The sequence below is a fragment of the Drosophila tropicalis genome, unplaced genomic scaffold (assembly GCF_018151085.1).
Source record: "Drosophila tropicalis isolate 14030-0801.00 unplaced genomic scaffold, ASM1815108v1 contig_845, whole genome shotgun sequence".
NCBI lineage: Eukaryota > Metazoa > Arthropoda > Insecta > Diptera > Drosophilidae > Drosophila > Drosophila tropicalis.
This window is the reverse complement of record NW_027173338.1, coordinates 12,156,378-12,171,608: the sequence shown is the minus strand read 5'-3', so window position 1 is coordinate 12,171,608 and position 15,231 is coordinate 12,156,378. Positions and strand designations below refer to the sequence as shown.

Sequence of the window (15,231 nt, the reverse complement as noted above, 5' to 3'; positions counted from 1 at the left end):
TCAAGTGTACCCCCCATGTAAAAACTCTTAAAAATGTTCAAGTCTCCTCTTTTACTTCAATCGCAGTTTAAATATGGGCATGAACATTTCATACAAAAGACTTCATTATAAACTGCGGTTAGATTTTCATACCAGGACCCCGCTTAACTCATACATATCCAAGCATATCATGAAGATACCTATGTATTTCTATATACATACATATGTATATCTGTACCTTTTATTTCTAGGTAAGGAATGAGAAAGAAGTCGTTTCCTTGGCTTTTCCTCATCGATTTCAATGGGACTTCAAATGGAAAAATGTTTTCGTTTTAGTTTCCTTTTTTGGGTGCATAGTGGCGGTAGGTGAAAAGGGCGGGTAATGGAGAATGAGGTGGGGGCGTGTCTGGCGGATAAATTGTTGCAAACACAAACAGAAATATAATTTTTGTTGCTCCATGGTACAGCCAACTAGTAGTACACATATTTATGGCATGCCAGCACGTACAGGAGAGAATATATTGGCATAACAGAGACGCCCAATCGAAAGATGGGGAGCAAATGGAAAGCAGTCATGGCAGGAGGTGCGATTTTATTTTGTTTGGCGAACGAGAAAAGGAAACTGAAACTGATACCGATAGCGAAACCGAAACCGAGACGCCATGTTGAATGAATGCCTGTACTTTGATGGGGTGGCTGGTCCTGCTTCTGCTTCTAGTCCTTCTCCCGGTTCTTTTCATCGTTGTCGTCAGCGTCATAAAAGCAATGCAAAGAGACGACCTCCTGCTCCATTCATAGCCTTTTCTCTATTCCATGTTTGTTATGCTTGTCAAGCATTTTTTCGTGGCGATATTTCGATTTTGATATCTTTGGGTGTTAACATTAAATGTCTGTCTGCCATCAATAAGCGTGAGGGGTGCGGGAGGATGTGGAGAATATATTTACTTTTCATGTGCCATAAAAGAAATGAAGCAGGTCCTGAACCGAGACCTCAATACCAAAAATTATCACTACAAAAATGTGTCAAGTGGTGGATATTCAACGAAACCAACTAACATACTTAGAAGCCCTCATCAAAAACTTAGTTCAACTTTCAAATTATGTATATCGTTTTGATAAGGGTCGACTAGTGAAGTGGAGTCCGTCATATGTCATAATTATAGCTGCTCAGATCGGCTCTCCAAACCGAGCTCTAATATTGATAATTGCCTCCAGAGCTTATATTTTAAGTCGAGAGTATATGTGTGGAACAACTGTGCCCAAGGCTAACCCAGTCTAGACACAAAGTGTCAGGTTTTCAAAGATATTCTGACAGTTGGTCCTTGAAGCATAACATTAACTTAGCCATTGGGCCAAGCAAGATTTGGACTTTTAATTTATGCCAAAGTGGACCCGAAAATAAGCGGCATTTGTAGTGAATTGTGTTGGTTTCCTATTATAAACAAATTATAAAAATATTTCAGGACACGTAGTTACATGGGATAAACAGCTTGGACATCGATTTTTTTTTTTTTAAGTAAGTGAGGCTGATAGTTGAAGTCCCCAAAACAGTATAACTCTAAACGCTCTCAATTTTGCTGGCAGACTTTCTACAAGCGAGTGAGTATACCTGCGACTTTATATCTTGTTAAAAAGTGTGGCGCCAAAATGACTTAATTAGAGATGTTTAGTGTGCATATAAGACATCTAAGGAAAGTGTCTTTCGATGCCGTATTTCACTTTTTCAAGGCAACTGTCACCCAATGGTTCCCTCACTGAGAAGCTTTCATAATGCATTTTGCTTTGGCTCGGTGTCTACTTGTCGAATTTTCACAGTCTCTGCACAAGATTCAAGCGAAAAGAAAATTTTCTTAACTGTGTTTTTGCCCCATTCAATTTCACCCACTGGGCCACTGCACTAAATGTGCACTCAACACCTTACATTATATTGTTAGGGGAACAGTACATATCCACTCATATATAGTAGTACCCATCTGCATCCATCAATCGCCCAAAAGAGGGGAGAGATGGTTTTTTAATCACTTTGCTGCACGCATCATAAAAATAAATGCATTTTTTATACAGAAAATGCAGCGGTTGTTGGCTTCCAATTCGTCCGATTCGCAAAACATTATGCTGAAATCATAAAGAGATTTTATTTGATTTAATGGTCTTCAGTCTGCACTAGTCGTCTTCTGTAGTGGCAGATTTATCTGACCTGATCTCGTTTCGGCTGATGATCTATTATTAAACAAATCACAATTGAAAAAGTTGTGGAAGTGCAATCGAACAATTAGAGAAACTCCTTTAACATATGTATAGTAAAACGATCGATACATAATTCTCGAGCTCTCAAATATTGAATCATGTTATAATCAAAAAACACTACTTAGTTTAAAAGATCAATAAGAAAATAACATGAGAAATCTTTTAATCCATTGTCATCCGTCGGGGTCACCACAATTGTTAGCTAGGTATAGGAAAACATAACTATATAGAAATCGAAAAGTGTAAGCGTAGACACAATTGGACTGGATCTGGACATGAATAGGCCTTCAAGCATGTTAAAGAAAACATGTCAGAGATATGTACATACGTGTGTCTGTACATATGTGGAGACGAACGGACAACCAAAAAATAATATTATAAATGGTTAATTGCTAGCAAAGATCTGATGCAGAGTCGATGTCGGTGTCTGCATCTCTTTGGTGGGTGCAGCACGCCAGTTCTTTCCATTTGAGTGGTTTAATGGCAATTTATAAAAGCAGGAGGTGGTCAGCGATTTCGCTGCAGTAGCACACAAAGATTTGCTGGCAGCAGTTCGTCTAGTGAAGTGTTTTTTGGATTTGTATAGAATAAGCCAGGATACACCGACTTACCAATGAAGTATCTGCTGGAGTGGCTGGTGCTCTCTGCATGTGCAGCCTGTCTAGGAGCATCAGTTGCGGCAGCCGCGGCATCCACGCAGCGGAGAAGGCGTCATAGTCACGAAACAACACCGTCGTCAGCATCAACAACACCCACCAGTTCGACGTCATCCTTTGGTGAGTGGCCAGAACTGGCCTTAGTGCGGCGTCTGTATGATGATTGTCAGGATAAAAATGATTTCATCGGCTGCCTCAAGCAGAAGGCTCTGAATGCTTTAACGCGCGCTATTGATCAGGATTCCATTAAGATCATGGATGGATTGGTTATGGAGAAGCAGAAGCAAAATCAGTCTGAATCGGAAAGTATTTTGGGTCTTCTAACGGACGCTCGACAATTTGGAAGCCTCTCACCACTGGATAGGGCTCTCCTATTCAAGGCCGACAAGCTAATTCGCACACATTCCCTAAAAATTGACATTATGGATGTCGCCGATATGGGCAATGAAGGACGCGGTCATGAGCACGGTGGCCACAAGAAAAAAAAGCACAAAGATGGTGGTCACATTAAATATGTCATAGCGGCCCTTCTGACCGCCATGGGTATAGCTGGACCCTTGGGCTTAAAGGCTCTGGCAGCAATTGCTGGCAAAGCACTGGTAATCAGCAAGGTTGCTCTAACCATAGCTGGAATTATAGCTCTGAAGAAACTCTTTTCGCATGATCACAGCGAAGAGACAAGCTTTCAGGTCCATGCCGGGGACCACAATAGGTAATCTTCCCTTGTAAGCCGCTACCGAGATTTGTTAATCTTTTAAATCTTTCCTTTCTTGGATGTTTTAGGCGCAACACCTATGTGATTCGTCCTGTTTCGAAAACAAATGCTGGCGTAGGCGTCACCGCCGCCGGTGGCAGCTCTTCAGTAGACCCATATCGCTATTATTACGACTATTCCCACCAACAATAATAATCAATTTGGAATCGAAGTATGGAGAGGGAGTAAACAAAGTTCTTCTTCCCTTTTAGCAGCTAGATTACCAAAGATCCATCCAATTGTGGCCGCACTGAATCTTATCATCTTTAGCCGGCATTAATTTTGCATCTATTCTAGTTCTTAAGTTATTCAATAGGCTAAACATTTCTCATAATACCCCACAAACAGAGTAAATAAAATAAAGAAGATACTAGAAAAAGTAATTTAGTCCCTTTTCGAGTTAGTATTGATTAATATAGATCAAAAATAGTTCTTTTTATTGCACTTTTGGCCATCGTGCATCATATTGCTCGATGACAAAAGTCAACTTTTTAATGGCCAATTCGACCTGTTCATCATCGATTTGATGATAAAGAACTAAGCGAACTGACTTTAAGGTAAGATCACACGATCTGACTACAACTCCCAGACCATTTTTATCCTTGACACCGGCTCTCAATTCATCGGGCTGAACGCTTTCCAAATCGTGAACAAACTCACTACCCACCAATTTGGGTTGTTTGATTTCCATGAAAAGGATATTGGTTTGTACAGCATCCAAATCGACAACCACATTGGGACTACTTAGATCATGAACGGCCTTGGCAATGCGCTTAGTTCTCTCATGATCCTTTCCCAGTAAAGGTACAATCTGTTCCAATGCCACCAGGCCAGCAGCAGCCAGAACACCCACCTGTCTCATTCCTCCTCCCACTGCCTTTCGGAATCGTCGTGCTCTGGTGAGAAACAGGATGAACTTGGTAAAACGCATTAGCAGAGAAATACATCTTACTCACTGCGTAATGAAAGCCTTCGAACCCACAAGAATAGAGCCAACAGGAGCCGATAGACCTTTGCTTAGGCATATGGAAACCGAATCGAAGTCACGACAAAGACGCTGTACGCTGACGCCCAAAGCGGAGGCTGCATTGAATACTCGAGCACCATCCATGTGCAAAGCAATGGACGGTCCACTTGACTGACGCACTATGGAGACCAGCTCATCCAGATACGACAGAGGAATCACTTTGCCACCACAAACATTATGGGTATTCTCGACCACAACCAATGAAGTAATTGGCTCATGAATATCAACAGTTCGAATTTTTCGCTGCAACTCTGCCAGACTGAAGGTTCCATCTATTTCGTTTTTTATAGTGGCCACTTGCACACCAGCCAATTGAGCGGGACCGCCTAAGTCATCATTGGTTTTATCAATATGTGGCAATCCGTTGATTTAATTTCCTCACCTTGTTCATATAGGAAAACATGTGATTGGTCACCGATTATGATTTCCGAACCGCGACTCGGGCAGTGAACCATAATTGCCAAAAGATTTCCCATTGTTCCGCTTGCCACAAAGAGGCCAGCCTCCTTGCCAAACATGCTGGCAATCTTTGATTCCAGCTCATTCACTGTAGGATCCTCGCCGTACACATCATCACCAACAACAGCCGAGGCCATGCGAGCACGCATCTCCTCTGTGGGCTGAGTCAGTGTATCAGAACGTAGGTCAACAATTCGTGTAGACATCTTGATTTCGGCTGGTTAGCTATCCCTTTTATTCCTATTTAAACACATTAGAATAAGTGTAGTCGGGCAATGAAATAGTGAAATGCATTGTTAAGAGCAACTAAGCTATTTCATTAGTTGTTGTGTTGGGAATGCCTTCTGCCTGGCACAAAGCTTCAACATTTTATTATCTGCCCAATTATCAAGAGCTGTTTACGGCTTGGCGACTACCTTCAGCACAATCAATACAATCGTATCTATGGACAATTAATGGTATTTAATACAACAAAGATAACTTAAGTGACTGTAATCTACATATTATAGAGATAAACTTATCTATCTAAAAACTTTTATTTTGAGTTTTCAAGTAAACTTTGCAGCTATCAATTGTATTTCACAATAATTAAAGACAGTGTTAATTTGTAGGCAATCGTTTTTGTTGATTCAGACATAAAAGAGACACTTGAAAGAGATTTAGTGATCTGAGACTGCAAAAGCAACTTAAAATTCTTTATCACAACAAAATATTGCCCCGAACTTTATGATCCGTAAATAACTAGAACCACATACACACCGTTTGAATATTTATAACAAATCCACAGCAGAATATCTGCTCAGCTACAATTAAGCCGGAATACTGACAAACGTTTGGGATCTTCAACAAGGCAGGCAACACGCAAAGAGTGAGCGGTTGTTTAAGAGCAGACCCTTATCAATTGGGTTCTCTCTTGTAGCTAACCTATTTATGTATTTACATTTACAATTTAATTACTGGTAGATTAAACTTCGTATCACTGGAAACAATATTTTGGAAGGCAAAATTGTTCAAACGCTTGTGGATTTTTGCAAAATATAAAAAGTGAAAAAGCAAAGTTTAATTTTTAATAAAATTATATACAATTTGAATATCACTTAATCGGAATCATCAGATATCACGTAGCTGGCCACCTTGGATCGACTGTTGCGCCCAACAGCATTGAGAAGTGTCTGCTGTCTGCCAGAGGATCGCTATTAAGTTTTACAATCATTAGTTTTGGCAATATGTATATATATATTTGTGCTTCTTACAGTTGCGGATGTTTCTATGGACACATCCAGCTGCTGCTTAACGGCGGCTGCTGTACGGCCGCGTGTCGCACGTCCCCTTCCACGAGCTGAAGCAGAAGCAGCAGTTCCAATTGAGGTGTTGGCTACTGATGCTGTAGTTTTGTTTGTTTCATTTTTGGGAACAATCGTTTCTTTCTTGACGCCGCGTGCGTCTAGCATCTTGAGGAGGTCCTCGTGCTTATGTTGCTGCCTGAAATTTTCCAATTCATTATCAACGTTTTCCTCATCCGGTAAAGCATCGATGAGATGATCCACAGCTTTCTCGCGATAGAATCTAAAAAACAAAATGAAATGTTAGAAATCCATCCACTATATGAAACATTTATTGATTATTAAATATTAAATTTCACCTCCCGGTATTGCTATTATTTTCAGACTGATACATATTGATGAGTAGTATTAGTTTGGTTATTGAGAGCATACTAAACGAGTCTACTTACCAATTTTGGTGGCTCTACTTCGTATAGTCTTCGATATCTAGCTGTTTATACCAACGGACGTAAAGACAGACGGACACCGCTCATACTTTATAAATTTCGCGACTTTTATATACCAATTCACCATCTAGGTGCACCCAGTAAAAAACTTAAAAAAGAATGCTTATGAGCAAATGCAGACACAGGAATGCATTTGTAAGTTACCCACTTGACAATGTTATCCGCTGCATTGGGATCATGTCGCTCCACCAAACGAAACGTAATCTCCGCCAACGCCTTAGAGTGCAGCAGTTTTAAGGGTTTCTGGCCTTGTGCTTCATCAAAATAACGATCCACTAGTTCCTCGACTCTCGTCGTGTTCTCCATCTCCAAGGCCTTCTTCATAGCCTCTTTGTCGAGGTTGATTGTTTCAGCTTTGCTCTTTTGGATCAGTTTCTTGAAATGAACTATATCTGCCGGGTTCGCCACACGTGAATTATATTCTTGACCAAATCGTATGGTATTGAACATGTAGCTTTCATTCGGATACAGTAGACGTAGCCGTATAAGTGGAATTTCAGGCTGTTTTGGATGGCCTGTGAGCCGGTCTTTCGATCGTTCAATCATTTCCTCGATTTTCATGCGAGCAAACTTTTCCACTTTAGATTTCGCATCACCCTCATCCAGGCCAAGTTCCGCGGCCATGTCGCTCAAGTTGATCGATTCAAAGATAAACGGGCGAACTGTCTTCAGAGGCAAAGGCTTTAGTTGGAACTTGTTTTTATAAATTTCCAACAGACCAACATGCTTCTTTATGGATTCACCCTCGGACAGCGAAGTGGGCACTGAAGAGCCCGGTTGGCTGACATAAAAATCCCGTTTAACATTTAATTCCGGCTCAATGCGGCAGTCGTGTTCGTGTCCCCAAATTATAAGATTTAAGAAGGCTGGTAAAAGTTCCTCCGGCAAATACTGTTTATGTCCACGATTGGCACGATTTTGATGCACGACCATGAGATGAAACCAGTTGGACTCTTCATCTTCTGCCGACTGATCCGTTGAGTTTTCTGTATGACATTGCATTGTTACTTTGAACTCCTCAAAAAGATGAATTAAACGTAGATCCGTAATGTGACTTAGCCCATATAGGGCCAAATGAGTTTCACCTTTACGCAGGAGAACAGGACTAATTTCCAGCTTGGTTAAATCTGTCCAGCGTCCAAAATAGTTTACCAATCCGGCGGTGCTAAGCAAATCCAAGGTACTAAGCCGACCAGCACCACTAGGATCATCATGATTACCATGAATTGAGAAGACAGGTAGGGATATATTTAAATTGGGATCCTCATAGTTAACCGACTCATTGACGGCATTATGAAAGCATCGAGATTGATCACTAAGTATCTCCAGAGACACCGGTTTATCACCAAACGTGTAGCGCCTTAACAGTTCCAGACATCTACCGAAAAATGCATGATGGGTTGGATGGATAAACTGCATTCAATCAAAGCATACTCACTTGTGCAGTGCATACTGACCAGGCACAGCATGGTGGAATAGATCGCCGCCCAATAGAATCATGTCGACATCCTCAGAGACGGCTAGCTGCAACATTTCTTCGAAGGCCACAAAACTATCCTCGCCGCGGATTCTATCGTTCCCCAAATATCCCAAATGATTGTCCGTTGACACCATAATGCGAATGACATTGTCTACATCCTTATCCCCTCCATCAGCGTTCGTCATGGCTATTTATAAGGTTTTTAACCAAAACAAAAAATAAACAACTTATTATAAAAATTAAACAAAACAATCTGAAGTTTGGCCACACACTTCCAATTGTAAACTTATCGATAACTTGCATTGGCGGTCATTTTTTTAAAATTTAAACAAAAGAATCTGAAGTCTGGCCACACACTTCCAATTGTAAACTTATCGATAACTTGCATTGGCGGCCATTTTTAAAAAATTTACATGCAAATTTGAAATGAAAAACACCTTATTCAATTTAAAATCAAGAGAGCAGCTTTTATTACTTAAGAATCATGCTATTAATAATTCTAGTTTACAATTTCGTCTAGCTAATAAAAAATTCTAGTCAGTTAAATCCTTCATCAGTTTACAAATCACAGTCTTGTGCTTCTGCTTGAGTTATTGCTTACTCAATCCAAATATGGCATTATCACTTCCCTAATGACATCGTTTTGCCTATGCCAGGATAAATGATGAACATGCGGTTTAACGATAATTTTTAGTTTATCAGCTTCCAGTAGGATTTTCAAGCCAATCAAGTCGGCAGTGAAAATTTTACGTTTGTTAAATTCTACCACATCCAAATCTTCGTTAAAGTAACCGAAGTGGCTGCAGATTTAGGATTATAATTAATGTTTAAATTGTGCTTAATACCAATATACCTGCTCTCCCAAGGGGTTATCACATCATCATTAGGGCCTCCAACCATAACCATTTTTTCTAATCGTACCAAAGCCATTTTAAAGTCTGTAGAATTTGTGCTAATCTTCTCGTTGTTGATTACAGGCAAGAATTCACTATATTTCATATACAGGGATTGCTTGTACGGATCGTTCCAATAGCCTCCCACAGAGGTATGTTGACCCACTCGCGAATAAAAGAGCTCAAACGCCGTTTTGGCGGCCAAGTCTGGGAAAATTAAATGCAGGAAACTAGCTGCAAGTACAAGGATGATGATGTGAATATTTGAATCTACATATCTTGTGTAGCAATAACTTACTGCCGTATTGCCCAGCCTGAGGAGAGGATAAGGAAATAAAAGTCTTAACATTGTGTTGTGGTAAACTCTGAATCGCTGCCCGGGCTAAAATCCCTCCCTGGGAGTAACCTAAATTAAAAAAAAAAGTGGTTTAATATTATTCCATTATACAGAGGTATATCTGTGACCTACCCAAAAAAATTATGCCCTCCGGATGTGCTTTACCAATTTCATCTATATAGTCTCGAATTTGCTCGACTTGTCGCCAAGCATTTTCCAGGCTATTCCAGCCACTAAATTTATCACAATTGTAGACAATTGTTCCCGGATGAAGCTGTAATGGAAAACGCATTTGAAATAAAGAAAAAGGATTTTCCTCAAAAAACTCTTACCTCTTCAATTGACTTTTTCAAAACTGACATCGAATCTGCTCCCGAGAGTATCCCATGGAGAAGGACCACGGGTTTATAGGAAAAAGATTGCACAATGCTGACGATTAACACCAATATCCACAGATAGCGTCTCATTTTATTGTTAGTTATCCTCAATCTAATTTTAAGAAATCCGTATCACGCAGTTTTCTTTGTTCTTAATACTTTGTGTTTATTGGGGGCCTTTAAATACCTTTTTCAATACACTTACACTTAGATCTCAATCATTGAATAATGCCGCTAATCCTAACAACCCTTAGAATCCTTCTTCCTTAAAACGCCGTAAAATTCTTAATTATTTTGTAATATTTTTCTCAAATATATATAAACACAACATTACTCTCGAACTCGAATATGTTCGATCGTTTTACTCACGCGTTCGAACATGTTCGAGCGGTTTACTCACGCGTGAGCAAAACGCTCCAACATTTTCGCGCGTTTTCAAACGCGTATGACGATGTTGTTCGATACACGGGCACACTTGGCTTTGCTCTGTTAAAAAACCGACGTTTTCCAACACACAAAGCCGCAGCATAGAAAATAATTCGGTTCAGGCGTCCTCTCAAAATAACAAGAAAACCCCCACAATTACTTAAATAAATTGTGCAAATTTAATTGAGAATATAGGTAAGTAAGTTTTGTTGCTAAATACACATGAAAGTTGAAAGCCACATTAGGGAACGCGAAGGTTAATTTGTAATCAAGTAGAGTGTCCCCCCGCAGAGAAGCGGCCCAGGAAAATGCCGCGCACGAGTGAGTGAGATTTTAGACAAATTGTGAATTAAAAACATAATATTGTGTAATTCAAATACTCTTTAAAGCTAAGCAGTATATTCATAACGAACATAGTTTGCGGTAAAAGGTTTTTGAAACGCCCACGCCCATAAACAAAACGCCGCTTACTTGAGCCGCTCAAAATTTTTTTCGTTCGCTTTAGTACAGTTAGGTTTGAGTGGCAATGCCAACTGCAACATAATGCGACAGTGTGAGTGAAAGAGACTGAGTTATACAGCGACGCAGAGTTCTCTCTTGAGTAGATTTGATTAATATTTCTTGTTTTCTGTTTTGGAATTTTATCAGGCAGTACTACGAACGGGCAGCATAAAACGATTGCGCGCAAAAATATCTGGCTAAGCAAACAGAATAGAACAAAAAAAAAAAAACCAAACGAAACATATTTAGGTTGCAGATCTAGCATAACCAGCTCACGTGTCTCTTGTCTCTCTGCAGAATGTCGACCAAATCCCGACGTGCTGGCACTGCCACACCACAACCTGGCAGCACTTCGACCCCATTGCCGCCATCAGGTGGACCCGCACCACAGCAGCAACAACAACAACAGCAGCAAGCCTCAAGCCCATTGAGTCCCACGCGCCATTCGCGTGTGGCAGAAAAGGTCGAGCTCCAGAATCTCAATGATCGTCTGGCCACCTATATTGATCGGGTGCGTAACCTGGAAACGGAGAATTCACGTCTCACCATTGAAGTGCAAACTACGCGGGATACAGTCACCCGTGAGACAACGAACATTAAGAATATATTTGAGGCGGAACTTCTGGAGACACGTCGCCTTTTGGATGAAACAGCACGGGAGCGGGCGAAGATTGAAATCGACTTGAAACGTATGTGGGAGGAGAATGACAATCTGAAGACAAATCTGGATAAGAAAACGAAGGAGGCTAGCATAGCTGAGGGTGAGTAACCAAATCACGAGTATTTTCCCTTCGCTTTCATAATTAATTCCATCTCCCTTTTTTTCATTAGCCAATGCCCGTGTCAATGAGTCGCGGGCCAATGATTTGAGCCAAAAGTATAGCCAGGCAAACGCAGATCGCAAGAAGGCGAACGATGATCTTCAGGAGGCCCTCAAAGAACTGGATCGTTTGCGTAAACAGTTTGAGGATACACGCAAGAATCTGGAACAGGAGACTTTGGCTCGCGTTGATTTAGAAAACGCCATTCAATCCCTCCGCGAAGAACTTTCATTCAAAGATCAAGTTCACTCGCAAGAGATCAATGAATCGCGGCGGGTGCGCCAAACTGAGTACAGCGAAATTGATGGCCGCCTGGCACAGGAGTACGATGCTAAGTTGAAGCAATCCCTGCAAGAACTTCGCTTTCAATATGAAGAGCAAATGCGCATCAATCGCGAAGATATTGAGCAACTCTATGAGGATAAGATTCGGCGTATGCAGGATGCCGCCGCCCGTACTCACAATTCCACCCACAAGTCGATTGAAGAGCTGCGCAGTACTCGCGTTCGCATCGATGGGCTGAATGCAAAGATAAATGATTTGGAGGCCACCAATGGTGCCTTGAATGCTCGTATCCGCGAGCTGGAGAAGCAGCTGGACAACGATTTGGAACACCATCGTCAGGAGGTTGCTTTGCTAGAAAAGGAATTGATTCGTTTGCGTGAAGAAATGACGCAGCAATTGCAGGAATACCAGGATTTGATGGACATCAAGGTAAGAACAGTAGAAAATTAGGAATTAGAAATTCAACTGGAAACCTGAATTGTAGTCTATACAAGTGTTCAAATTTTAGTTTCATTAGCAGAAGTTTCTGTAGCTACTAGATCTATCTTGCAAACATGATATGTTTTCCCAAGTTAACTTGTTCGTCTTGTTGTTTAAGGTCTCTTTGGATTTGGAAATTGCCGCCTATGACAAGCTGCTGATGGGCGAAGAGGCTCGCTTGAATATCACTCCAGCCCCCAATACGGCCACAGTGCAATCCTTTAGCCAATCCTTGCGTAGTAGCACCCGGTCAACACCATCGCGCCGCACTCCCTCAGGAGCGTTGAAACGCAAACGTGCCTTTGTGGACGAATCTGAAGATCGCAGCGTATCCGATTTCTATATCTCGGCCAATGCCAAAGGCAACGTGGAAATCAAAGAAATTGATGCGGATGGAAAGTTTGTCAAACTTTATAACAAGGGCGCCGAGGAGATTGCCATTGGTGGCTGGCAATTGCAACGTTTAATTAACGAGAACGGTCCTTCGGTTACCTATAAGTTCCATCGTTCCGTGAAAATAGAACCGAATTCCTTTGTGACAGTGTGGTCCTCCGATTCTCGGGCCCAACATGAGCCACCCACCAACATTGTGATGAAACAACACAAGTGGACCGTCGGCGACAATACAAAGACAATTCTTCTGAATGGCGATGGCGAGGCAGTGGCAAACTTGGAGCGCATTAAGCGAATTGTTTCCACACATGTCTCGTCGTCTACCAGCCGATTGAGTCGTCGTCGGAGCATTAGTGCTGTTGATGGCAACGAGCAGCTTTACCATCACCAAGGCGATCCCAAGCAGACCAACGAGAAGTGCTCCATTATGTAGGGCACAACTAATGATATCATTTAATTTCACAATTCGATAATTTTTCATAAGTTCAAACCACAATAACAACAGAAAAACAGGAAAATTTTCTATACGTTGCCAGTTCCAAATGTTTTTTTGTCACCGTCTCTATATTTAGTAGTTTTTTCGTTCTTCAATGTTCTTTGGACGAATATTTTATTAACGTTGCCCGCCCCCTAACTAACTTGTTCAATGTAAAACCAACTGTGAACTTTATGAGGCATATTCATACATATATGAACAGGAGCTCTTAAGAAAAGGGCAACTCTTGTGGGTGTGTGCCACATAGAATTTACATGGTTTATTTGCCTAGACGCAGTTCGTAATGTAATTTTTTTTTTGGTGCTGTTAAGTTTATTTTAAATATTGGTTGAAACAATATTTCTAATGAACTTGGACACTGCCTTTAACTTACCACTTTTACTTTCTATACCTATCTATCTTTCTATAAATATATTAATTAAATACATAGCTCTTAAGTCATTTTTCTAAAACAACAACAAAAAGTATATCACCAATAAAACAAAAACAAGAAATGAGACACAATTTACAATTTATTTTAAATATTTTTGTACAAGAAACTTAAAATACAAACAAAATATATATAATTATATACATATAAAGAAACAAACCCCACTTTTCCAATGAGTCGACAATATATTTCAATACGAGTTCCATTACTAATAGGTTAATGGGATGGATAACTCCCCCAACCCAAAAACGAACCGGTTTGCTTCTAAATTCAACTTATGCCAACAAGGTACAATTAAACGCTCAATCATGCGTTTCGTTCCTTAATACATATAATATTTTTTGGCTCTTCTACATTAGAGGGATGAGGGTGGGTGTGGTCCCATCCGCTCGGTCGGTTAATAAACTATTTAAAGAAATTTAAGAGTGACAAATGTTAAGTACATTTGCTTTTTTCGTTAAGAAATTGTAAAATGAAAAGCAAAAATGTTTCGTAATACCTACAGAAAACAGAAAACTATTGAACAAATTTAAGCGAAATGATCAACTAAATATCATATTTAAATCACAAACCACATATGAGACTCATCATTATTTCTTGTCTCTGACTCATGTAATGGAACTTTTCTAAAAGTTTTTTTGATCAAACTATTCATAGACCGATTGTTCCTAGAATAGTATATTATAAGCAAAGTTTGATAAATACATACGAATAAGTTTAAGAATAAGCTTTTTGAATTTGCAAAATATATTGAAAAATATTGTTTAAAAAGTTGTAAACTAAATCTGTTAAATTTCGCTGAAGTAGCATACCTTGCTTCTGTATATTTTTAGTTTTGTAGGGTATTGAGAATTTCATTTCACTTTCTCACTGCCCTTTTTGTCGTCTGCGTTTTGTGTTCGAAATTCTTCTCTCCGCTTGGCACTGAGTTATTTTCGGAATTCATTTATTTTTAGTATGTATGCGGGCGAAGTTGTTCTAGATTTCCACTCAAAGTGTGTTGAGTTGAGTGTTTTGAAATCGAAATCGATTAAAGTCAGTTAGTTAGTGGGGGAAAATATGGAAACAACAGCCGGCACTTTGACATTGGCACGACAGCATGGTAACGGCAAACCCACCCACTTAAATACAGCCCCAAACCCACTTGTTGGTGAAACGAATAGCACAAAATGAAAGGCCCAGTCATTTTCACTCAAGAGAGGACTTTACTCGTTGAGATCTAAATATGTATTTGCTAGAATGAGATAGCTTTATACGAGTTCATTCAACTGCAGTTAATAATTGAGCTAAAACCCTGAGCAAAAGTTTCTCCCGGTAACCCCCTCCCTTCGGTAACACTGATAAGGGAAAAAAGTATCTCAAGGTTAGTCATTGTGGTTGCAACTGCCCCTGTTCCAAGAC

The 15,231-nt window shown here is 40.2% G+C and overlaps 5 protein-coding genes across 8 annotated transcripts; 2 read left to right on the top strand and 3 right to left on the bottom strand.

The window, feature by feature from the left end:
- The first annotated feature begins 2,839 nt into the window (after nucleotides 1-2,839).
- On the top strand, nucleotides 2,840-3,789 carry Osi21 (Osiris 21). Its single transcript, XM_068295733.1, has 2 exons — nucleotides 2,840-3,594; nucleotides 3,666-3,789. The coding sequence occupies exons 1-2, from the start codon at nucleotides 2,840-2,842 to the stop codon at nucleotides 3,787-3,789; spliced, it is 879 nt and encodes a 292-aa protein (XP_068151834.1).
- Nucleotides 3,790-4,036: 247 nt separating this feature from the next.
- LOC137580352 (uncharacterized) lies at nucleotides 4,037-5,933 on the bottom strand. Its single transcript, XM_068294360.1, has 4 exons — nucleotides 5,882-5,933; nucleotides 5,046-5,362; nucleotides 4,593-4,989; nucleotides 4,037-4,532 (listed from the first exon to the last, which is right to left on the bottom strand). The coding sequence occupies exons 2-4, from the start codon at nucleotides 5,326-5,328 to the stop codon at nucleotides 4,073-4,075; spliced, it is 1,140 nt and encodes a 379-aa protein (XP_068150461.1). The 5' UTR covers nucleotides 5,329-5,362; nucleotides 5,882-5,933; the 3' UTR covers nucleotides 4,037-4,072.
- Nucleotides 5,934-6,147: 214 nt separating this feature from the next.
- On the bottom strand, nucleotides 6,148-8,656 carry mre11 (double strand break repair nuclease mre11). 2 transcript variants are annotated; one of them, XM_068294358.1, is made up of 4 exons: nucleotides 8,350-8,656; nucleotides 7,060-8,289; nucleotides 6,376-6,688; nucleotides 6,148-6,315 (listed from the first exon to the last, which is right to left on the bottom strand). In XM_068294358.1, the coding sequence occupies exons 1-4, from the start codon at nucleotides 8,574-8,576 to the stop codon at nucleotides 6,220-6,222; spliced, it is 1,866 nt and encodes a 621-aa protein (XP_068150459.1). In that variant the 5' UTR covers nucleotides 8,577-8,656; the 3' UTR covers nucleotides 6,148-6,219. The 2 variants fall into 2 exon arrangements, with proteins under 2 accessions (XP_068150459.1, XP_068150460.1); XM_068294359.1 differs by lacking the exons at nucleotides 6,148-6,315; nucleotides 6,376-6,688 and adding an exon at nucleotides 6,787-6,999.
- A 181-nt stretch (nucleotides 8,657-8,837) lies between these two features.
- Ppt2 (palmitoyl-protein thioesterase 2) lies at nucleotides 8,838-10,362 on the bottom strand. 3 transcript variants are annotated; one of them, XM_068295009.1, is made up of 6 exons: nucleotides 10,204-10,362; nucleotides 9,954-10,110; nucleotides 9,754-9,895; nucleotides 9,583-9,690; nucleotides 9,245-9,518; nucleotides 8,838-9,191 (listed from the first exon to the last, which is right to left on the bottom strand). In XM_068295009.1, the coding sequence occupies exons 2-6, from the start codon at nucleotides 10,086-10,088 to the stop codon at nucleotides 8,993-8,995; spliced, it is 858 nt and encodes a 285-aa protein (XP_068151110.1). In that variant the 5' UTR covers nucleotides 10,089-10,110; nucleotides 10,204-10,362; the 3' UTR covers nucleotides 8,838-8,992. The 3 variants fall into 3 exon arrangements, with proteins under 3 accessions (XP_068151110.1, XP_068151111.1, XP_068151112.1); XM_068295010.1 differs by having other exon boundaries at nucleotides 10,186-10,350; XM_068295011.1 differs by having other exon boundaries at nucleotides 8,999-9,168; nucleotides 9,954-10,350.
- A 124-nt stretch (nucleotides 10,363-10,486) lies between these two features.
- Lam (Lamin) lies at nucleotides 10,487-13,904 on the top strand. The gene is made up of 4 exons (XM_068295247.1): nucleotides 10,487-10,619; nucleotides 11,223-11,686; nucleotides 11,757-12,460; nucleotides 12,630-13,904. Exons 2-4 carry the CDS (start codon nucleotides 11,224-11,226, stop codon nucleotides 13,335-13,337), a joined length of 1,875 nt encoding a protein of 624 aa, XP_068151348.1. The 5' UTR covers nucleotides 10,487-10,619; nucleotide 11,223; the 3' UTR covers nucleotides 13,338-13,904.
- Nucleotides 13,905-15,231: the final 1,327 nt, after the last annotated feature.

Bases quoted from the DNA above. Each gene is read 5' to 3' on its own strand.
- mre11 (XM_068294358.1), bottom strand. From the start codon at position 8,576: ATGACGAACGCTGATGGAGGGGATAAGGATGTAGACAATGTCATTCGC. The intron at 8,290-8,349 runs GTGAGTATGCTT...ATTTTTCGGTAG, and splicing joins GGTCAGTATGCACTGCACAA to ATGTCTGGAACTGTTAAGGC. The intron at 6,689-7,059 runs GTGGGTAACTTA...TTTGTTTTTTAG, and splicing joins GCAGCGGATAACATTGTCAA to ATTCTATCGCGAGAAAGCTG.
- Ppt2 (XM_068295009.1), bottom strand. From the start codon at position 10,088: ATGAGACGCTATCTGTGGATATTGGTGTTAATCGTCAGCATTGTGCAA. The intron at 9,896-9,953 runs GTAAGAGTTTTT...TTTCCATTACAG, and splicing joins TGAAAAAGTCAATTGAAGAG to CTTCATCCGGGAACAATTGT. The intron at 9,691-9,753 runs GTAGGTCACAGA...TTTTTAATTTAG, and splicing joins GGAGGGCATAATTTTTTTGG to GTTACTCCCAGGGAGGGATT.
- Lam (XM_068295247.1), top strand. From the start codon at position 11,224: ATGTCGACCAAATCCCGACGTGCTGGCACTGCCACACCACAACCTGGC. The intron at 11,687-11,756 runs GTGAGTAACCAA...TTTTTTCATTAG, and splicing joins GGAGGCTAGCATAGCTGAGG to CCAATGCCCGTGTCAATGAG. The intron at 12,461-12,629 runs GTAAGAACAGTA...TTGTTGTTTAAG, and splicing joins AGGATTTGATGGACATCAAG to GTCTCTTTGGATTTGGAAAT.
- Osi21 (XM_068295733.1), top strand. From the start codon at position 2,840: ATGAAGTATCTGCTGGAGTGGCTGGTGCTCTCTGCATGTGCAGCCTGT. The intron at 3,595-3,665 runs GTAATCTTCCCT...TGGATGTTTTAG, and splicing joins CATGCCGGGGACCACAATAG to GCGCAACACCTATGTGATTC.
- LOC137580352 (XM_068294360.1), bottom strand. From the start codon at position 5,328: ATGTCTACACGAATTGTTGACCTACGTTCTGATACACTGACTCAGCCC. The intron at 4,990-5,045 runs GTGAGGAAATTA...ATGATGACTTAG, and splicing joins TGTTTTCCTATATGAACAAG to GCGGTCCCGCTCAATTGGCT. The intron at 4,533-4,592 runs GTGAGTAAGATG...GTTTCTCACCAG, and splicing joins TCGAAGGCTTTCATTACGCA to AGCACGACGATTCCGAAAGG.